Below are 24,294 nucleotides of genomic sequence, written 5' to 3'. Positions count from 1 at the left end.
ACATCTCTTTCTGTCAGATTTGTGTGTACGGGGAAATTGATGGGTCATCTGGGTCCGGTCATGTGCTTGACTGTTGATCAAACTGAAAATGGACAGGATCTAGTTATCACAGGTTCCAAGGATCACTACATCAAGGTTTTTATATTTCTCTTCAGTGGTCATTTTTAAAACGTTAGCTGGTACTTTCCACAATAAGGGTGCAAAATGGAGCCGACCATTTTCATTCAATTTTGATACTTAAAGTTATGAGCTCTTTTATTTTTTGTTTATATTATTGAGGTTATTATTATCTTTATCCCTCTAACCAAAATTCCAAGGGCCAGATTTACTTACTGCAGGTAAGTAGGTTGTAGGACCTGCCACTAGAGGGCGCACTATCAAAACAATAACAATCGCGTGGTTTGATGACGCTAAGAAGGAGCGTGGAATGATGGGATTTGTTGTCTTCTTCCCAAATGCTGATGGCCATCAATCAGACGGAAAGATAAATCATGGATTTAACGTGAGTTCAACGATTTGCGCAGGTAGATTACATACAAAGTCAATGATCAGACTATGGATCAGACGCAATGCCCAACGTTTGGCGTGTATGCCCGTTGTCAAAGACACAAATCAAAACAACTCACCTGTCACATAAAACACAAGCCAGATCGGCATCTATTTCTAGTTGAAGTTTGTCGCGAAGCTACTTCCGCATTTGTCCACGACACTGTTGTCATGTGGTTTCTAAGTCAGTAAAGGCAGTAACAAAGGGTAACTAACGTCATTGACAGGCGACTGCACTGCCCCATGTCAATATTTAGAATGGGGATTTTCTCATGATTTACAAGTAGCTGAAAACATTAGAGATATTGTTAGAAATCAGTTGGACAAAATATATAACACTAGCCTAGTGGATATTTTACTGCTAACATCTTACAAATTGTACCTTTAAAGCAGTACTGCCAGGATTTACTAAATATGTACAGTGAAGAATTAGCACTGAAAAGGCGTGGACACAGCTATTTTCGCATCTGACCTTATTAAATATGCATTTGTTGGAGTTTCCCTTTCCAATGCAAAATTTATTGGAGGAGAGTATTAAAATGAATCATGCATATTTTACTGATTTACTAATGTTTGCGCCCATCAAATTACTGCATAATGCACCATTATTTAACAGCCAAAAAAGCATGTCTTAAAGCAGCCGGTAATTTGCGCTACTCTACTCTAATCCGCTGGTCATAATGGAAATTATTTGGCTGGATCTGATTTCGTTAATGTGTGCATTGTTAATCACATTGGCTCTTTAATGGAGTTGCACTCTAACGCAAATTTGCCCTGTTTAGTGAATCTGGCCCTAAATGACTTAATGAAGTTCGAAAACGAAATACTACTACATTTACATTCGGTTTAGTACTTATAGTTACTCTTAGTAACTATGATAAATACACTGATCATTAATTAAACAGATTATGTCAAAAGTAGTCTGTAAGACGTAATTTGTGGGAAGGTCACAATCTTGGGACAGGCTAGGATACACATTTAATGTGTAAAACTAAACGTTTTACATATCTACTAGGTCTGACAACATGACATGCAGTATGAAAAAAATATATTGTGATCACAAATTAAGAATTAATTCCCTTGACTTTGTGTCCTTGTCTTAATTCAATCTTATTCTTATTTCATGGCCACAGCATGGCTCTTGCATGTCATGTGGGGTGCTTTGTATTAAAAAAAAAGCATGTAAAGTTTATTTTTAGCCACATTTGTCTACTGATGTGATGCGCAGTGAATAAAGAGTAAAGAGTAAATGTACCTGTCCACTGTCTGTTACATGATATATTGATGCTGTTTGCAGTGGCCTTTTAGACTGAGCATATACGATCCCTATTACTTAAAATGTCAATATATATATCATGTGATTAGATGTGTGATTTGTTTCTGCAGATGTTTGATGTGACAGAGGGTGCTGTGGGTAGTGTCAGCCCCACTCATAACTTCGAGCCGCCCCACTACGATGGCATTGAGTCCCTGGTGGTTCAGGGAGATTCTCTGTTTAGTGGCTCCAGAGACAACGGCATTAAGAAATGGGACCTGACCCGCAAGGACCTACAGCAGGTATAGCCACCTTTACTGACACAAGTATGCATAAATATGTGATTAAACAGTAAATATTTCACACCAAATATGTATATGCAATCTGCCTGGAATTATAAATCATATAATTTACTACACGGCACAAGCTGATTGGGTGATTTTGCTTCGGATGCACTGGATATTTGTCTGAAAACCTCCACCTCCACCAGCACCACCTGTCTAGATCTTCTACATGATTTATAACAGCCAATGACGATATATTGGAAATATCTATACTTTAGATGACAAAGTATTTTTTTAAAATAAATAAATATTTAATAAAATATAATTCAGGGAAGTTTGTGTGCATTGGGAATCATTTTCAAAATAAAGCCAGGGTAACACTCATTTTACATACGGCACACAGTGAAAATGACATGAATATGGCAGTGGGCAAATGCATAATGCGCAACATAATTTTAAATCACGAGTTTAAAGTTTAAAGCATTCAGTTCACACGGACCGACCGTCACAGAGAACATGCGATCATGCTGGATACACACTTCACAAGATCTCACAGCTGGATTTGGCAAGGTTTGTGAAATAAAATGTTCATTAGTCATTCAAAGATATGCTTAAATTATATAAAGGCGTATTTGATTAATGCTGACAGCAAACGAGAAAGTATTATAATGTTTGCCTTTCTATTAATAATAATATCAAATAAATCTTTATCATACTTTTAGTATACATTAATTCCTTTGTTTATCCATTCTATCTGATTATTAGACAGACTTCTAATCCAAATATTTGCCGATATATCGGTCGACCGCTAATGATTTATATACTATATTCTTACTCATCAGGGTTTCTGCAGCTTCTTAAAAAGTCTTACATTTATTTTGATCTAATTTAAGGCCATAAAAAGTCTTAAATAGTAAAACAATTCTTAATATTAATTTTAAGTTGGGGATTTGAAAACAGAGTTGTTGTGATGCAGATGTGTATGATAGCCCATTCCTGCTAAGTAAAAAAAAAAAAAAACATCTTTTATCTCATAATTATGATTTTGTCAATTTCTACTTTTTATGCCATAATTTTAATATGTGTATCTCAAGGTTGTCTTCTGTCTATAGGAAGCCTTTTACTATTAGGTTACAATTAACAACAGAGCCCAAACTTCAATTTAATTACTGTTTATTTTTAACTATAAATAAATAATCAACACTCAAATTAAAATAAACATTTTAGCCTTCGATTTCTATTTGCTCTTGAAATATAATCATTTACACACTGGCTGTCATAACTTGTTTCGTAAAAGATTTATTTAAATATAGCTTACATTAAGTAATTAAGACATCACTAACAGGTAAAGTAAAATATAATGAGTATATAGTCTAATATTTTGTGAAATGTTCTTCTCTGGACTTATTTCTCTGGTGAGCTGACAAGATGTAGACATTGATGACTTGTCTGTTGTAAATGAAATGCTCTGTGAAATTTTGTTTACAAGCCTTTTTAATCACATTTTTCCGGGAGTGAAACACTGATTGAGCAATTACGCGAGCCATGAGATGTCCATTCATGTTTATTTCACACTCAATCACCCTTCACTGCTGTCAGAGCTGAGGTGTTTATACGCGATCCGTCACGCCACATCAAAGAGCACCAAAATGCCATTTATTGTCTGAATTTCCTGAAAAGGTTTATGATTATTGAATGTGTATACCGAACCGAAATACTGTACCGAAATGTTCAGTACAAATATTAATCAACTGACTGGCTAATTGTTCTTGTGGACAATACTAGCTACTACACATGCATTATATAATGTTAGGTAAACATTTATATATAGTATATTTATATTCAAAATCTGTCAGTAGGTTAATTGTGTATAGGTTTATACTGTTTAACTTCATTGCTGTATGTCTGTATTTATGTAGCACCGTGATCCTGTGAGGCACACTTGTAGCGAAATGACAAAGTTTGATTTGACTTGACTTGACGTGAACCCTTTCACCCTTAGTGCACACACACACACACACACACACACACACACACACACACACACACACATTAGTGCTGTGCAAAAAATCGAATGCGCATCTCTTAATTAGAAGTATATCTCAAGCACGTGCGTTCAGATCAGGGTTGCCAGGTTTTCACAACAAATCCTGCCCAGTTGCTTCTCAAAACTAGTCCAAAACGAGCCCAATCGCGTTTCCAGGAGGTTCCCCGATAAAAATTGCTTCCCGGGGTTATAATATAAATTTTTTGAAAAAATTTGCATTTTAGGCGCTAAATATAACGTTATTGGTATTGGGGTAGCTTCAACCCGCGGACATGAAAAACAACCTCAGTCTTGGCAACACTGGTTCAGGTGGAGCGGCAGTTACTACACAGAGCCATAGTCCACTGACAACTAACACAAAATCGTTTTCAAAATCTCAAGATTTTAATTTTGTGTAGATTGTCAGTGAATTACTGCTCGGTGTAGTAAATGCCAACCAGTGTTGCCAAGTCTGAGGTTGTTTTTCATGTCCGCAGGTTGAAGCGACCCCAATACAAATAACGTGATATTTAGCCCCTAAAATGCGAATTTTACCAGGGCAATCCTGCTAAAAAACTTATATTTTTACCCTGGGAAGCTATTTTTAGCGCGATTGGGCTCGTTTTGGACTAGTTTTGAGAAGCAACTGGGCAGGATTTGTTGTGAAAACCTGGCAACCCTGATCCGAACGCACGTGCTGGAGATATACTCCTAATTACAGGAGCATCTTTACTGATGAGATGTGCATGAAAATCGCATTCGATTTTTTGCACAGCCCTAACACACATTAAATTCACATTTATTCTGAAGTGTGGCTTAAGTGTCCAAATACTTCTTGGAGCAACATTATAATGAAAGTGTGGTAGCTTCCACAAGGACAATTAGCCAATCAGTTGATTAATCAGCGCTGAGGATGAGATCAGGAAGAGGCTGATTACCTCATCAGGAAGTGAATCAATCAGGGCTCAAAGTGTGTTTGTGTTTGTCCAGGGCTTGATGAGTTGACATGTTGGTTGTCCTACAGCAGGTACCCAACGCTCATCGTGACTGGGTCTGTGCTCTGGGCGTCGTGCCGGCGTCTTCTATGCTGCTGAGCGGCTGTAGAGGAGGAGTTCTCAAACTCTGGCACACGGACACCTTGAGTCCACTGGGAGAGCTCCGAGGCCACGAGAGTCCCATCAACAGCATCTCAACCAACAGCAGCCATCTGTTTACTGCATCAGAGTGAGTGTCTCACACACACAAACTGTGACTGGGAATCAAGAACTGGGTCTAACTCGGAACTAAATAGTGCATACTGGGAAAAAAAATTATTGGTCACGAAGATTCATGAATTGGTTGGTCTGACTACTATTTATTGTTTTAGTCTAATATACTGTATGTACTTGTTTTTTTACAGTTAGGATTCATTATTTGGAGGGGGTTTCCTCCTCTAAAGTGCTAAAGCGTACTGCTAGAATCCAGGATTGTTGCATGATACCGGAATCAGAACTATTATTACATTCTTTACAATTCTGTTACACTTGTTGACTCTGACGCTCGTCTGGCTTCACCCTGCAGTGACCGCACAGTGAAGATCTGGCGTGCCAGAGGAAGTCTGGATGGCGCTGCAGATGTGGCCGACGCCATCGACGAGGCCGGCAGTAACTGAAGACTCCTGCAATGCCAACTCAACTGCAGTGTTACCACTGTAACGCAGCTGCCAAAGACATTGCACTTTGATATCCAGATCCCACACATCCCGACAGAATCTACTCAAATCTGAATCTTCTCACTATGGTTCCTTTGGACGTTTCCCAGAGTTCATTGCGTCTTTAGTGATGCCCCACAATTAGGCAACGTCAACGTCACGCGCTAAATAAAGCTCTTTGTCCTTACAATAACCATGTCAGCTGGGTTAATTCTAGCAATCAAGAAGATGTCATGTTGACGTAGAGTTCTGTAAGACGTTTGAGGAAGAGGAACCGGATCTCCTGAGGCTACCCTCAGTTTTCTGGTTCATGGAGCATTACGGAGCGCTAGAGAGTCTAACTGGGTGAATCTCACTATAACATATACAGGTCATAGTTCACCTCAAAACATAACAAAAGTAATTTAGCATGAAGGCTATCTATCTATCTATCTATCTATCTATCTATCTATCTATCTATCTATCTATCTATCTATCTATCTGTCTGTCTTTAAAATTAAATGGCAACACATACCAAATTAACCTTTTTTTGGCTAATTATGTCTGCTAAATAACTCCTTATGTGTTCCACGAAGGAGAGAGAGAGAGTGAATGAGTAAAAAAAAAAAAATACAAAAATAAAATGTCAAAATGATCCTATATTATTACTCAAAAGAATGATTGCAATTTCTTTATTTTTTGCTTTTGATATTTTTTGGAAAACAATACTTCACCGAAACTGCATTCATTTTATTAATAATACGTTAAAACATGTTTTGATTTATGCTGATTGAATGTGTAATAGAGATTTAATGGTATGAAATTTTGAAAAAGTATCACGCTTGTCAATATTATTACGGTATTGTTCAAATGAAAATGTTTAAAAAGTACTGAACACACAAATTGTTTCACCAAGTTCTATATTTAAAATCAACAAACAACAAATAAAATGGTAGGTGTCTCTATAAATCCAGTCTCTGACACTAGGTGGCGCTTATGGAGCAGCAGAATTACAGCTGATTCTCGTAACCCCCGTGAAAAAAGTGGCACTGCGTTTAAAAGACAACTTTATTAGGTATTATAATGAGCGAAGATGAAAACAAAGTGCCATCAAATCTTTTCTGAAGATTGTCAGAAACTTCAGAGGTACATTCCTGTAATTAACTCATTCATATATTCATAAATTCCCTCAGCACTCTTTTAAAACCACCACATTTTCACACAAACCCAAACTGCTCTGAGACCGTTACTTCAAACTGTGCTTTATGCAGGATAGTATTTATTTATCATGCGTTGTTCAAATCGTGGTAATCAAAAACGGTTTTAGTGATTAATACAATACGATACAGTAATATAACCATAGGGAATTTTGTTATGATTTATCGTCAAACTGTTGATCATCTCATCCCTAATATATACAATTATATATATATATATATATATATATATATTAGATAATAATAGTAGGATATTTATCCTGAATACTGTATTGGTACTGTATAACAATCACAACTGAGAATGAGAAATAAATCAAATCGCTCTTAAAATTATTCTGTACCAACTACAGTAAAAATTTGAAATTGAATCTCAAAACTCAGATAAGATGCAGCAAGCTTTTATTATTTTTGGAGTGTTATATTCAAATTTACAGTATGTTATGTACTGCGTTGTGTGAGATGTAAGTTTTTTTTTTTTCCAAGACAAATACAATTAAGTCTATTCTATTCTATTCTATTCTATTTAAGAATTGCCTAAAATATCCCAAACCATCGCAATAAGCAACTAACATTTGAGGAGAAAATGGGGGGAAAATTTATGGAAGTAATTTCAAAAGAAGTGTTTAAAATCGAATTTATAAAAAAAAAAAAATAGTATTTAAAATTGAGGTTGAACTATGACCCTGACTTTCTTTTCACCCAGCTGGAATCACCATGACCTTAAGTGAGCTCAAGTTTGGCGTCGGTGTGGCCACCGTGTAATCATTTGGTGATTGAAGTGTGAAATCATCTCTCGGCTAATATCAGATATCTTCTCTCTCCGTGTAGATGTTAACTCTGTGTCACATCTCTCTCCTCACACTCGTTCTGTGTTGCTGTCGCTCCATGAAGCTCTCTCATGTCTGTTGTAGCATTCAGATCTACACACTAGACACTGTTGTGTATGTATGTGTATCTGCTGTATGGAGATTAACTCGTGCCTCGTAGAGCAGTGCTTCTCCCTCACCTTCACTAAATGAGACTGTCCCACAGCATTGTGCTCGGTCACACAAACATATAAAGACTGACTTGAACGCTCTTGTACGATGTTGTTTAACGCTCTTAGTTCTTCGGCCACGCTTTGGCCTTCTGTATCGATGACGTCTGAGCTTTACTCTGGAGGTCTGGTTGTCAACACAATGGCGATCCAGTAGAGACTTGAATGTCAGATGTCAAATGAATTAAATGTCATCTGTCAAAAACTCCTCTTGAAGTGCAGCTGTGTTCATTCAGTGCGAAATTGGGATTATTATATTACACATTAAAATGGATGTTATTAGACCTGTCCAACTCCAAAACGTTTCATTAAAGTAGTTCACAGAACTTCCTATATGAAAATGAAAAATTGCGACGATTATGATTGCTGTCATGTTTTCTCTCTCTCTATACATATATATGACACCTTTCTTAACAAGTTTTATTCTTCTTTGATTCATGTATATGTGCTTATTTGGTGTAATATAATATTATTTATAATAAAATATATTTGTTTTATATTATCAATGTTGATTTTTTTTTTTTTTTTTTTTTTTACATTGATGATAAGAACCAATGCTAACTGAGCACTGATAATAACTGATAATGGTGAATGCAGTATATCAGTAGGTATATCAGAATGATTTCTGAAGATCATGAAGACTGGAGCAATGATGCTGAAATTCAGCTCTGATCACAGAAATAAATCAGGTTTCCAAAAAATATGAAATGTTATATGAAATGTTAGTAACCAGTGACTAAATTATAAATTTCGGGTGAACTGTATCTTTAAAGCAAACCCATACTAATCCAGGCCACTATAGAGATCAGTCTGCATCAGCGCTCTGTGTGTGTGTGTGTGTGTGTGTGTGTGTGCAGTCTGTCATCAGCCGTGTCTCTGTGTGCTCCGTCGTGTCTGTTCTTCTGTTGTGCGGGATGTTTTCATCACTGAACGTGCTCCTGAAGTCTGCACACCTGGCCTCTCCAGAAGAGCTGCATCATGATCGCTGCGGCTGTCTGCTCTGTGACACGGCCTCTTAACACAAACACAGTCTCTGGCTGCCTCTGACAAATACTCTCTTTTAGAAAGAAACTTTCGGCCACATCATCCCAGTGTCATTGCTCAGCTGAACGCATCAGATATTGATGATGAAAGTATAAGGCGGTGACATGAACGTGTGTCCTGCAGGGAAACATGCTCTTCTCCAAAACCATGTTCAGCTGAATATATAATATCCATCAGAATCATATTATTTCGTTCGAGTTTTTATGATCTCATATTATTAACGAAAAACAGATTTAAAAATAACATAGTAACCTCTACTAATGTTTTGCATTGTATACCTAAAGGAAAATTAGCAGCATTTGATGAGGACACATCAGCTGATCTAAAGTGCAATGATATCTTATCTTCCAAGGATATAGATTATGGTTGTAATAATAGAATTAATTCTGTAAGAGAGAAATTTACTGCTAGTGTTCAGAAAGAAAGTTCAAGCAGAAGAATGTTTCACCGTGGTTCAATGAGAATTTATGGAAGCTGATGAAGAATAGGGACTCCGCATTAAAGAAAGCTATTAAGACTGGAAGAGACACTGATAGGCTTTGTTATTCGAGAGTAGTCAAATCCAATTATTGTCTTCATCTAATGAATGAGGCTAAAGGTAATAGTAAACTAATCTGGAAAAACATAAATACTCTTTCACGAAAGGAGCCAAATTATATAGGAGATGTTAAACTTAAAGTTAAGGGAAAGCTAGTTGAAGATGATTGTGCCATTGCTACTATTTTTAACAATTTTTTATTGACTCTGTTATAGAACTAGGAGATACATTTGCAAGAAGGGAAATAAATATTAGTCCAATTGAGGATGTATGTAAAAGTTTTATTTTAATTAATGAATGCAAATGAAATGCAAGTTAATAAAGTTATTAGCTCACTGAAAATTTCAAAATGTGAAGATGCTCATCATCTGGATACTATGTTTGTTAAAACTCACAAAGACAGTTTAACCCTGGTCATCACTCATTTAATTAACTTATCATTTAAAGGTGATGTTTTTCCTACTGCGTGGAAAAAAAGCAATTGTTACTCCTATTTTTAAATCTGGAGACCATTATGATTATGAAGTTAGTAACTACAGGCCCATAAGCATACTGCCAGTATTCTCAAAGGTTGCAGAGAAGATTGTTTTTGAACAGCTGACCATGATCTCAATACCATTGAGGCTGGCCTACATTGAATACAGTTTGGTTTCAGAGTAAATCATTCTAATGAAACTGCTACTTTACATTTAATAGAACAAATAAAATCTAAAGTTGACAAAGGAAGATTTGTTGGGGCTATATTTTTAGATCTACCTAAAGCCTTTTATACGGTTGATCATACAGTTCGTCTTTCTAAATTGTCTACATTTCAATTTTCATCTGAAGCTTTAGCATGGGTATCCTCATACTTGTCAAATAGAGAACTGTGTGTAAAAATAAAAGGAAAGTCCTGTGATTTGCATTATACAATAGGTGTACCCCAAGGATCAGTACTAGGTCCCTTACTGTTTAGTTTGTATATTAATGATCTTCCGCAACAGTGTGAAGGGACACAAGTACAAATGTATGCTGATGATAATTATCGAATTATCGATGGAAATTATCGAAAAGCTGAATAAGTATCAGGTCACACACACAGCAGTGAACACACACACACACACACACACACACACACAGCAGTGAACACACACACCGTGAACACACACACAGCAGTGAACATACACACACACACACACACACACACACACCGTGAACACACACACAGCAGTGAACACACAAACACACACACTCCGTGAATACACACACACAGCAGTGAACATATACACATACACACACACACACAGACTGTGAACACACACCCGGAGCAGTGGGCAGCGTTTGGGAAGCAACTGGGGGTTCAGTGCCTTGCTCAAGGGCACTTCAGACATGGGTATTGAGGGACGAAGAGAGCGCTACAATTTAATTACAATTCATTTAATTATTTACTCCTATGTTTTATTAAAGATTTATTTTGACTCCATAATATTTGGGGAGGGGGCACAACAATACAGTTCTGCTGAGGGCACCCATTTGGCCTAGTTTTTCCCCAACACTGCTGATGTATGAAGAAGATGTGCTAAGCCTTCTGTGAGTTCACTCTTACACACAGTGCACATTTACACAAATTTACACTTAAGTCACGCTTTATTTTAATGTGTCCTTGTTACACTGTAATTATACATTAAAGTACTGAAGAATATCAATTAAATAATATATGGTTAGGGTTACTTGCATTATAATAGTAACAAGTAAGTACGTGTAACAAGGACAGCTTAAAATAAATTGTTACCCAAAGCTTGATGTTTTTGTCTGTGCAGGGGGTTCACGCGTCTTGCTGTCACACACCTCCCCGCGCACTGACGCGCGTTACGCGCAGGAATTCTCACGCGTGGATTGCTCGCGCGCCTTTAACGTAGCGCGTGACGCGTTGTGACTCCCTCACACACACACACACACACACACACCCCGCTCCAGATCCACGGAGCGAGGGACGCTCGCGGTGTCTGTCCGTGGCAGCATGTCCACAGTGATGAGTGGCTTCGGGAACATGGCGAGTCTCGCGGATTTCGAGCCGCTCGCGGCGGTGATTCCCGCCACGAAAGTTGAGATCACCGTGTCGTGCAGGTGAGTGACGCGCTTCTGTGATGCCAAGCACTCATCAGCGCGTGCAGGTTCAATCGCAATGATAATCTGAGGGCTGTATCAGCATTTTGCATAATGCATTACGTTTTGAATGACTTTTAATGTCCGTTCTTGCTTGTGTTTCTTGCAAGGCTCTGCATTTCTGAAGTGCATCATTAGTGTTTGATTGATCGATTCTGATGCGTTTGATTGCAAAATAATCATCTCGTGCTGATATGAATAGAAATCTTATCATGCGTCAGTCATGAAATGTCGATTGATTTATAATAGGCAATGCAATAGATTCATCGATCAGAAATGTCATCACGTTTCACGAAGTCTGTATATAATGCACTATAAAGGTTAGAACTTCTGTTTGCTAAATTCATGATAACAGGACACATTCATGTTATGCATCTTTTTCTTCTTTACAGTGCAAAAACATGCAGCTGTGTATTATAAGGATTTTGAATGCATAATAGCCTACAAAAAGGATTCCGTCTATATGTTATAGAATGCATATGTAGTGGATTTATGATGCATTCCATCAGACAGTTCTTCAGTGTTGCATAATAGTTGCATCCATGAAGCACTGATGTGTTGAGAGGAATGGACTTCCTTTGACCTCAGAATTTAAATCAGATGCTTTGTTCAAAACTCACAATGGACACGCATTGATATGTAAAAAACTCCCGAATAACTGGTGTAATTCAGTCTATTCATTGTTCATGATTAAAATGTGTCTCTATCCACACCTGAGAAGAGTGCTGAGCTGATCATGTGTGTTATATTCACACTCAGAGCTCTAGTGTTGCGTCTAAAGATTCATACTATACCTCAATTAGGCATCTGTATTTGTGAAGGTGAAAACAAAAGCTATTCCTGGATTCTGCAGTGAAGCTTTTGACAGTCGAGCAGCAGAGAGCGCTTGAATCGACTGATTGACTGTTTCGTCTGAGCATATTGAAGCGAGACCCTCGGTGTCAATACACACCGCGAGAGAAAGAGCAGAGGACCACAAACAGGAGAAGCATGCTTGCTCTGGTCGACTTCATCTGTCAGTCAAAATCAGAAATGCAATCAGCTGTAAACCATTTTAGAGCTGAAAACATTTTAGACAAAAACCTCTATTACGAATGATTTGGGCAGGATATGAGTACTGCATGCACTGTAAAAACCTGCTTCCTGCTCAACTGGAGATATTGAGTTAAAAAAAGCAATGCAATGAATTTTATTTTTATTTAATATTATTTAATGATTTGTTAATTTTAGGAGGTGTTTACCTTATTACACATATTTGAAAGCCACAGCTTTTCGCAATCTTTCTTAGCAGATATGAAGTGTGCAATTTAGAATAAATTTTGACTTCATCTTTTTTCAACACTAATGTCAGTCTTGATGACTCTGTTTGCTGGTCAATGAGGGAGAGTTTTGACTGTTTCTAAGCCCCTCGGGGGACACGTCCTCACTAGTGCCACTAAACTTTCTCACACGTCATGCTTTAATTACATTCCTCATGAATTATTCCTCTGTGTTTCAGCACCATGATCTTAATATGAATGCGGAACGAGTCCGGAAGAGGAGCAGGGATAAACATGAATTAAAATCATAAGAGGACAGGGAGTGTTTGTGGATTTCTAATGGGAATGTGCTGTTTCGTGGGGAACAGCCGTGTAAATGTTTAATGAGGATTCTCGTTCTGGAGCGTTTCCTGTACTCTAGCTACCGGGATGTTTCGGCTCTGCGCTGTAATGGCCTTTTTAAAGGGTCTTTATTAACTTCTTTTTCTTCATTTCTTTCTATATCTACAGAAACCTCTTGGACAGAGACACCTTCTCAAAATCTGATCCAAGTAAGCTTTTTGGCATTATACCATATCACATTATAAAAGCATATTCATTTAGTCTGTCACGCTTTGAGATGTAGGTACAGAGATCAGTTTATCTGACAAAACTAGCTCATCTGAAATCACATTGCTAAGAGCAGTCTGGGCTGAAATCATGCTGCAGTTACAGCTCATCAGCACCGCAGGGAGCATCATTAGTGTGCAATATCTTACCTGCCTGCCTTAATTATTATGTTGTTTTATTAGAAAGCTTGATTGTGCATGAAACCCTGCTGTATGCGTATATTCTTTCATATGCAGGAGAGTATAATATTTGCATTTGCATTTCTTGTTTGCATCTTCACGTGGGTTGTGATTGAATTGTGTAATCCAGATGTTGTGTTCGGCTAACATTCACAGCTTTAATGATACAGATGTGTTTGACTGCAGGCCCTGCATTGTTCATTCTGCTGTATGGCTGATTACACACACATGGGCACTCACACACACATTATATGCTCTAAAAGATTTTGTTTTGATTATTTCTCTGCTAAGAAAATTCGATGTTCCTCTTAAAATTCGGCCAGTTATATTGTTTGAAAAGTAGATTATTTTCTGCCTTCATTTAAAAGGGTCATATTCTACACCTTTGTAATATTACATTTTCCCCCTGAAGATAACTTATAACATATTTATAATAATATTTTTTTTATTCTACGATTAGATTTAAAGGGATAGTTCTCCCATAAATGAAAAATCTGTCATTAATTACTCACCACCCCATGTCGTATCAAACCCGTTATCATTTCATGTTGTGTGTCCTTTTGCACACTAAAAGGTATCATCGTAGCTTCATAAAATAAGGTTGAATCACTGATGTCACATGGACTGTTTTAAAGGGGTCATATGATGTTGCTAAAAATAACATTATTTTGTGTATTTGGTTTAATGAAATGTTTTTATGAGGTTTAAGGTCCACAAAATGTACATTATTTTTTCTCTTCTGTGCCCCGACTTTCTGAAACGCGTTGACTTTTACAAAGCTCATCGTTCTGAAAAGCGAGGTGCGCTCTGATTGGCCAGCTATCCAGTGCATTGTGATTGGCTGGATGCCTCAAACATGTGACGGAAATGTTATGCCCCTTACTATACTGTCATGCCCAGTGCGACTAGAAAAAAAAATCATTAAAACCCATTATAAACAAGGCATTTGTTGCATCCAGTAGGGACGTAATAGCAGATTATAATGGCTTAGACTGTCTTTTTACGTGTTTGCGTTGCATTGCGCCATGTAAACAAAACCATGTCTGCATTTGTGATCGGAGAAACGACAAACAACAAGCGCCACTCTATGCTGCTCATAACTCACGTTTGAATCATAAGTGGTAAATCTTTTAAATATGTAAATGTACTTACAGACTGTGAGTCAGAACAGCCAGCGTTGTAGTCTACTCTCCCAGGAACAGGAAACAGTGCTCCATAAAATGTGCTGCACACATCTGAATACTTGGGTTGATCTGTTCTGGAACAGTGTTGCAAATACAACTTAAACACTGATTTCTAGTCGTGTCCTCTTTTGGAAGAACAAACAAAGTATTTTCACGTTCGCAATGAAAGACACAGCTTCTCCACGACATGGCAGCGGCGGCAGCAACAATAAAGTTACGCCTTCTTTCTTTGAATGAACATTTGTGCGGTACTATGCAAATCCCCCCACATCATGACGTTGACGTGGGGGTGTGTTAGAACGAGGTGTTTTAGGGGGGCGTGGAAGAGTGTTTTTTACAAAGAATATCTCTTTGGGTTTGAGACTTTAGTCTTTGCAACTTTAGGGATCTTATCTATTCACGAACAGCTTTTAACAGTCCAAAGAGAAAGGAAAACTTGAAATTAGATTGAGGTGTCTGAATTTGTACTCGTTCTACGCAAAGATGAATTGTACATTTCTATATCAACACTACACAACACAACACATGATTGCATTACAGCAGAATGATGATTACAACTTGTAAGCTCAGAATGTTCTGAGTGCTAGGACTTGGACCATGTGAACGCTGTACCACCTGACCGCCACCAGGGGTTCTCAGTTTAGCCAATTGAAGAGCTTGATTAGTTTGTTCAGGTGTGTCTGGTTAGGGTGGGAGCTAAACTCTTCAGGAAAGTTGACCTGGATGGCCAGAGTTCAGAACACCAGATTTAGGTGCTACTTAGGCTCTGCCTCTGAGTATGAAAAGCTTGGACACGTCACGTGTTGTCATCTTTGTAATTATGACATGCTGTGAATGCAGCTCAAGGGACCTTATCCCATGTAGCACCGATCGGATGTGACCCGCGAAAGTGTAAGCAAGAAAAAAGCACACATTTCCATCATTGAAAAACAACAGTGGCAAATGATGTCAACTTAGGTTAATGCTTTTCTGGGGAGTGTTGCCAATTCTGTGGTTTTAACACTATTGCCGTAGATTAAAGTGATCCCCCCACCTCCCCTGGAATGTGATTTGGATGCAGTGGACCCCTGATGGAGGGGAAAACAAAAGAAAAATGTGATTGTAGTGTGTAGTCTAAATGCAAATATTGGATATGGGTCACTCTTAACAAAAGTTTGAAGTCAGATTTTTTTATAGCTGAAATTAACAACAGAGCAGAAAACTTGTATTCGTTTTCTTACAAATTACGATTACTGGGAAATATTACAGAGATATGTATTTTTACACAGTTCCTTGGACAATACTATGCTATCACGTCAAAACACGTTTACCTAAGTGCTATTTGTAAATTAATATATTTAGATATTTGCATCACATAACCAGCATTACTGTTGTAGTAAACTTGCTCTGTAGCTTGCCACAATAAAGGAGCTTAAAGGGGACAGCGCTGCCCATTTTTTTTACAAGTTTATATTATTCTTATAGGGTCTTTATTAAATGTCTGTAACATACTTTTGTTTTCCTCAATAGTCAGGTAAAACAACACCCTGGTTACCTTGTAAAAAAAACAACAACAGCGCTGTTCACAGTGACCCATTCCAGTGCATGTTTCCTTAAATGATAATGAGCTACTGCTCACTCCGCCCCTCTCTTCCATGGGGCGTGTCATTATATCTGTTTATGGTTCGGAGGTGGTCTTATTCAAATAGCTAGCTATCTACATAGAAATGAGCTGAGCGGGAAGACATGCCAGAAACCTAACTAAATGCAAAAAGATAAAAAAGTAAACGTTTCATCCGATGCTCCCTTTAAAGGCTTGTAAAACCTATGGTTGCTTCAGCAAATGTTTTTATTACACATTTACTTTTGTTAACACTATATGCTGATTTAGGATTGGGTTAAGTGTATGTGGTAACTTCTTTTTGAACACAACAGAGCATTAATCATTGAGTGTCACTCGCCAACCGCAAGTTTTCAAGCATATTGAATTCTGAACCCAAGGTATACTTGACTTTTTCACTAACGCTTAGAGAACATGTAGTTGCACACCAATGAAGAGATAAGTGATTTACTAAATAGATCTCATTTTAACTGTATTCATCATTATGAAATGCAGATGATACATATAGACTTGAACTACTGCATTAGTGCAACAAGAAATTATTCTTCCCCTAAACACCAAATATATAGCCTATAATATGACATCAAGCGCTGTGGCTGCCACACACACACAGGCAGTGAGCGATGAGTCTATATTTAGCCGTCTGGAGTCCCTGATTCCAGCGTCTTTTGGCCGGTGAATGTAGGGAGGAGTTGTAGCGCTGCGTGACTGGCCCCATCACGTCAGCACAGCTCAGACTCAGCACATGTGCCGCTCCATATAAGAAGACTCTCCTGCAGCACTGATGATGATGATGAGGGTGACGATGAAGGCACTGGAAGCCTTATGAAGGGCTAGGGATTGTTTGTGTTTGTGTGAAATTTTTACTTTATGTAGACTACCATTCAGTGGTTTTTCAGTTATCCAATGACTAGGCCAATGTGCAAACGTTTTGACCCTGTAGTTACTTCCTAATCTATAGAACTGCTTTGATAATGGGGTTCAGATGAAATAAACCAGGCCTGATCACTGCCAGAAGTGATCAATAAAATCAAAGCTTAAATAGAATGTTTTCAAAAGTATGAAGCTGGTTAAAAGGTCTCACCCAGTAACCTACTATATCAAAAAATAAAATAAATTCTTGAACTCCAATGATCCATGGTTAGAGCATGGTTAGAGTAAAGAAGAAGAAGAAGAAGAAAACTCTCCACAGTAGAGAACCTTCCCAGAAGTGTCCATCCTTCCAAAGTTCATCCAAGACAACAGTGTCAACTCATCCAGGAAGTCACACAAGACCCAAGGACAGCGCTGATGGATCCATACAGGTCGCTGATCATGACTCCCCCATACGAAAGATACCAGCAAAAATGGCAACAACGGAAATCCCAGAAGACTCATCTGACCCTCAGAGCTTCTGGGAGAATATTTTGTTGACGGAATTGACAGTGGAACAGTTTGGAAGACATTGTCCCCATCATACTTGCAGTCAAGCCTGGTGTGGCTGATGTGCCTGGGCAACTTGCAATAGTTGTGGGAAACATGGATTCTGCTCTCTACCTGAAAATACTAAAGGAGAATGTCCTGTCTGCAGTCTGTAAGTTAAAAAAAAATAGGTTTTTGCCATATGGGATGGAGGTTCAGTGCATCCTTCTGCCACCTGAACTACGCTTCCTCAATTATTGTTGTCCCAAATAAATAAGGATAGGGGGATTATTCTGAAGCCCTCCCCTTGGACAGAATACTCTTTCCTTTATCTGATATGTAAGTGTAAACTTTTATTTGGATGTTCATCTAACGTTTTTTAACGTTAGTTCCTACTTGTTTCACAGTGTTCAGAGAACATTAAAAAGTATTTTTTTTTATAATGTTTGCAAAATGATAGAATGGAATATTCCCTTATTTATATGTTTGCAGTATATATATATATATATATATATATATATATATATATATATATATATATATAGATCAATGTGTGTTCATATTTATCTAAGAAAATATATTTTGACAACATATAAAAAAAGGATGTTTTGAACATTCAGAAAACATTTAAACATAGCTTTTTCATAACTCACTGAGAAGATTAGCAAAAAGTTCTTAGAACGTATTCTTGTTAGCTGGGTTTAGAGGGAATTCACGAAATTTGAATTCACGAATTGAACTAAAGCAGGTCTAAAAAAAAGAGAGCACCAAGATTCCCCCAGAGCGGTGAAAAACTGAATTCCATTCATCGGAAGCATTTGGTTGCAGTTACCGCTGCTAAAGATTTTAAATTAAAGGGGGTGATAGGTAATAGGTTTTAAAAATGGAAACTCATTTCTGCCACTAAATAAAAAAGAAAAAAGGTAATTGCGAGTTTATAACTTTAATAATTCTAACTTCGTAACTCTTAATAGCATGCTATAAATAGATAAAAACATGCAATTCTGAGAAAAAAAGTCAGTTGCGATCTCAAGTCTATCAATCTCGCAATTGTGACTTTATTTCTAAGATTTGCAAGTTTCTATTATGCAATTATGATTTTGTAACTCATAATTGTGAATTTATAATAATTCTGAGAAAAAAGACAGAACTGTACTTTATATCGCACATTTGCAACTTTATATCTCAGCATTGCAAGTTTCTATCATGCAGTTACGACTTTTAAAGGGTTAGTTCATGTTTGAGTAAATGAATTACTCTGGGATATTGGTTTGTTTGAACTCAGAGGGAGTGTCAGCCAAATTAAAAGAGTTAACAGCTTAAGTCATTTGTGGATTAATGTGTATTGGAGATGCGAATCGTTTAAAACGATTCAGTTCGACTTGGTGAACTGGTTCAAAAAGATCTGGTTACATCGAGTGATTCGTTCATGAACCGGATATCACAAACTGCTTTGTTTTGAACTCTCTCTCATAACAGACCCAGAAGAGAAGACAATGCTGAATAAAGTCGTAGTTTTTGCTTTTTTTGGACCAAAATGTATTTTCGATGCTTCAAAATATTCTAACCGACCCTCTGATGTCACATGGACTACTTTTATGTTTTTCTTACCTTTCTGGACATGGACAGTAGACCGTACACACAGCTTCAATGGAGGGACTGAGAGCACTCGGACTAAATCTAAAATATCTTAAACTGTGTTCAGAAGATAAACGGAGGTCTTACGGGTTTGGAATAGAGCCCAACCGATATGGATTTTTGGGGGCCGATTCCGATGCCGATATTAACTCGAAAAGAGCCGATTTATAAGCCGATATTTTGATTTTGAAAATAAACTGGATATTAGACCCATTTCCTATAAACTGCACTTACACAACATTCAATAGCAAAATATCTGCCTGTTATATGTATGTGGGCTGTATAAACCATTTTCCAGAAGGGATTTATGTAAAAAAAAAAAAAAAAGCTTTAGATTACAGTCTCAATGACTAAACAATTGCACATCAAAATTTTTTAATAATCAAAAAACAGTCTGGTTTTAAACATTTAACACTTTTACTTTCTTCCAGTTGAAGCTGGTTTTAACAGTCTGTGTGTGTACTGTAAATAATTATAATACTAAAGTTATTTTGCAGAAGTAGTCCCACACTTTGCTGCTACAGCATTCACCTTTTTCAGGTATCTGTAGGGCAGAAAGAGAGACAGAGAAAGAATAAGCATGTGTATTAATAATATCACCATGTATCATTACTCATGTCATCATTAGAATTAGAATTATAATAAACAGGGATCTCCTACATAGGCAAAAATGAGAAAAAAAAATATATATTTTTTTATTTGTCAAGTAATAGGTATTACCTACTTATATTTAACTATATTATTTCAACATTTCCCTGTTATGTCTGTAAAGCTGCTTTGAAACAATATGTAAAAAAAAAGAAAAAGAAAAAAGCACGTGTTCAGCTCACATTTATTTACATGTCCCCTCTGGTTTAATCATTTCTGACGCACCTACTGTAGTTACTGTAACTACAATATATTTGCTCTCACAGACACATTCACAACGGACCCGTATATCTTCTCCTCTTCTCTTTGTGCAGTTTGAATCAAAACATCGTCATGCGCTGGCGAACGTAAAGTTAGCCTACTGTTACCGGAAGATTACGGAATCAATTCGAAGTTGAATGGTTAACGTTAGTGCCATGAACACACCGCTGTCAATTTTGAGAAGAACCACCTTCAAACAAGTTAATAGCAAGCATTTAAGGGGCCTGCTAAAAAGGAAGCTATATTAGCGTTAGAGTAACGTAACCAGCCTGAATTCACCAAATTGTTCTCTGGACCTGAGGGTAGCCTCTTCTTCCTTGCTTCTCTCTTAATTCTCATCAGCAGAACTAGCGCTATCGCTCGCTTCTTACAACGGGACAGATACATGTTTGCTGCTGACCGAAAGGAGGAACAACAGACTATGAAAGAGCTCCCGCTAAAAGTTTTTAAAACTCCGCCAACTCCATAGCGCAGCGCAGCGCAAATTACATTGTATCTGAAGGGCAACGCTAAACCCAGCGGGCAAGTGCCGTGCCACGTCCTGTGTGAAAGGACCATTACGCGGTCATTATGTGGGAAACACACCGCAATAGAATAAGAATAAGTTAAATGCTAACGTTATAGTTTGACCTCTTATTAACGTTCGCGCTCTTCCACTGATAAACATGGTATTAGCTTTGTGGCTAATCTAATATAGCAATGCATTAGCGGCTGTAAGTGATGTTGCAGAATATTTAGAAGTGATAATGATAGGGCCGTTAACTAGAACTTCCACACCGTTTTTATATACAGTGTATGAACTAAATCTACAATCATTTCACATGACGAACGACAGACTCACCTGGGTGGCTTGGCTGATCGCTTTCTTCTGTAGTGAATTTCTGGCGCTGTTGTCAACTCTGGAGTTGCAGACCGCCCTCTGGTGGGCAAACTATGCAACACTCATAACATGAGTGAAGCATGAGACTCCGTTTCTCATGCTTCGCCGATGCCGATTTAAATGCAATTAGCTCATATCGGCCGATAATATCGGCCGGCCGATATATCGGTCGGGCTCTAGTTTGGAACGACATGAGGGTGAGTTATTAATGACATAATTTTGGTTTTTCGATGAACTAACCCTTTAAGCTCTCAGTCGTGTTTATATCTCACAATTCTGAGAGAAAAAAATCTGTATCGCGAGCAGAAAGTCAAAATTGTGAGATACAATTTGCAATTAAGTTTTTTCTTTTTTATTCAGGGGCAAAAATGGGTTTATTGAAGGGGAGCAATAAGCTTTTTTTATATATAAACAAAACAGTAAGAGTTTACTGAGTTTGTTTTTGTTTTTATGCTGTATTTCATTTAAAGATCTATTTAGTATGAATTTAGTATCAGAAATACATTTTCACAGCGCTCTACATTCTTGTGAAATAGCATTCTCGGGTGGCTTTGTGGATCAGTTTGCTTGGTCCTATAGGTATGATCTAGAGACTGGTTGAGCCCCGTTCCTAATTTCTATGACGAGAAACATTAGATTCTCTGTGGCAGTATGTAGTTGTGTCTATAAATTTGACTGCATCTTTTTGTTTAGGTGTATTTTTGGAAAATGTCCAGGTCACCATATGCGTCTACACACCCAGCTGACAGAATGAAAGCTAGAAGAGTTTCTCAGTGCATGCAGACAGCTGATGCAGATTTCTCTCTCTCTCACACACACACACACACACACATTCATCTCCCAGGACAGATATGAGTACAGGTTGTCACACACTGTAAACTCTAAGAGGCTCTGGGGTCCAAACCTGATATAAAGGTGGAGATTAAGCACGCTCTGCAGACCATGTTGGTCTTTTTATAATTAGACATATTTTTAGACACAGTCTGATGGCAGGTATTGGCTCGTGTTCAGAGGAAGGCCCCCGGGCAGCCAAACAGATGTTCAGAGTTATTTCAGCCGCCTGCCGTTGCTTGTGATATGAATTGGCGAGACTTCTGAGCATGTGTCGGTGTGTGTGTGTGTGTGTGTGTGTGTGTGTGTGTGTGTGTATGTGTGGTATTGACACACTCTTCTCACTGCATATGAGACAAATTAACCAATAATTGTATTCTCAACAGCTCCACACATCTTTCTTTGCTTTTTGTGCATATTTGATTTCTTAATTTGCTGAATTAACAAACCAGAGCCGCTATATGTTCCCTCTTCTTTCCAGCAAGGTGGTGTTTTATGTCTCAAGGCAGTTTTCATGCATCTTTTATATTCTTTTCTGTGTAGTTTGTGTGCTGTACACTCAGACTGTGGCGAACAGGGACTGGAGAGAGGTATAGTATTTTCTGAATTTGTGTTTTCAGATCTGTATTTTTGATTTAATTTAAAATAATATGCATTTTATGCCTTCTATTGTTTAGTTTGGCAGGACAGAAGTCATCGATAACACATTGAATCCAGATTTTGTGCACAAATTCATCCTCGATTACTTCTTTGAAGAGAGACAAAATTTGCGCTTTGATCTGTGAGTACAATCAGCATGCAAAAATAATTTGATGTCCTGAAATGTCAAGTGGTGTAACCTCTAACTTAAATGCAGTAAGATATCTTTAGCCTACATCTTTACTGAAAAAAGTGTATGATTAATTTGCAAATTTACTTAGTAAATTTCACAAATAAATACAAAGAAATGGTAAAAGAAATAAAATAAATATGTGATATTTGAATGTGAATCCATGTGAATGTAAACATATTATTTAAAAATGTAATTTTAAATTATTTATTTTTTTTAAGGTAAAAGGTGAAGTTTATATATATATAACAACAAATATATTTTTCAGCCTGAATGAATCATGCATCTCATTTTGCCATTAAAAAAAAAAAAAAAAATGACACAGGACCACTGGCCAATCATCTTCTGAATGTTGGTTAGACAAGTTTTATTTATTTATTTAAATAGTTTTATTTGTATACTTTTTCATATAATTATAATAATCATAATCATAATAATAATAATAATTTTACGTCAACTCTTTGTTTTTAAGAATTAATAACATCACATGACACATGACAACTCTACATATCTTCATACACCCCACAACAAATCCATCATAGCACAGGTGTATTGGTTCAGTCTTTTTGTTTGTCTTGAAAAATAAAGTAAAAATAAAATCGTTCCGAGACAAAAATCTGAGGACCACATCATTCACTTGTGTGCCAATAATTGATAGATAGATTTGCATATTTAATGACCTCTATGTTGATTGTAAACCATTTGGCATACAGAGACAACACATACAGAAGTGCTGTTCTCCCAAGAAACATTTTAGTGTAGTTTTGTATGATTTTACACATACTCACACACACACACACACACACACACAGCCTGCAGGGTATTGGTTTGTTTCCGCTCAGTGAAGCACATTTTATACAGCAGAATCCCAGAAATGACATTTATGCATTATTCACCTACATCACACACACACACACACACACGGTCAAATACACACTGCTGATCCTCCATTAGAGCAGCCCACTCCATATGTACCACTACAAATCATTTAGATGCACATTATATATGAGTGTTTGTGTGTGTGTGTGTGTGTGCGCACATGTGTGTCGATCACTCATGTGATCATCTCCCTGTCCTGATAATATCGTATTCAGGATAAAACATTTGGATGGATATGTCACATCCATCTATAAGTGTGTGTGAACACCTGTCAGTTTTACACCTGGTCCCTTCTTACCAAGACTTCTCTTTTGCATTTCTCTGAGATCTGGAGCT

General features: G+C 37.4%; 2 protein-coding genes across 6 annotated transcripts in view; both read left to right on the top strand.

Moving 5' to 3' along the window:
• LOC113043754 (kinesin-like protein KIF21A) overlaps positions 1-8,390 on the top strand; it is a 56,520-nt gene extending 48,130 nt beyond the window's left edge. For all 5 annotated transcript variants that reach the window (XM_026203318.1, XM_026203317.1, XM_026203319.1 and 2 more), the window contains 4 exons: positions 18-135; positions 1,933-2,103; positions 5,136-5,335; positions 5,672-8,390. In XM_026203318.1, coding sequence (XP_026059103.1) covers positions 18-135; positions 1,933-2,103; positions 5,136-5,335; positions 5,672-5,762 — 580 coding nt within the window. In that variant the 3' untranslated portion in view covers positions 5,763-8,390. The remainder of the gene's footprint in view (positions 1-17; positions 136-1,932; positions 2,104-5,135; positions 5,336-5,671) is intronic.
• Positions 8,391-11,572: 3,182 nt separating this feature from the next.
• The window catches only part of LOC113043778 (copine-8-like), a 28,556-nt gene continuing 15,834 nt past the window's right edge, over positions 11,573-24,294 (top strand). The window contains exons 1-4 of the mRNA XM_026203373.1: positions 11,573-11,721; positions 13,530-13,570; positions 22,794-22,840; positions 22,928-23,031. Coding sequence (XP_026059158.1) covers positions 11,615-11,721; positions 13,530-13,570; positions 22,794-22,840; positions 22,928-23,031 — 299 coding nt within the window. The 5' untranslated portion in view covers positions 11,573-11,614. The remainder of the gene's footprint in view (positions 11,722-13,529; positions 13,571-22,793; positions 22,841-22,927; positions 23,032-24,294) is intronic.

The sequence above is a fragment of the Carassius auratus genome, chromosome 25 (genome assembly GCF_003368295.1).
Source record: "Carassius auratus strain Wakin chromosome 25, ASM336829v1, whole genome shotgun sequence".
Taxonomy (NCBI): domain Eukaryota; kingdom Metazoa; phylum Chordata; class Actinopteri; order Cypriniformes; family Cyprinidae; genus Carassius; species Carassius auratus.
The sequence above is the reverse complement of the archived record's forward strand: the minus strand, read 5'-3'. Positions and strand labels throughout refer to the sequence as shown.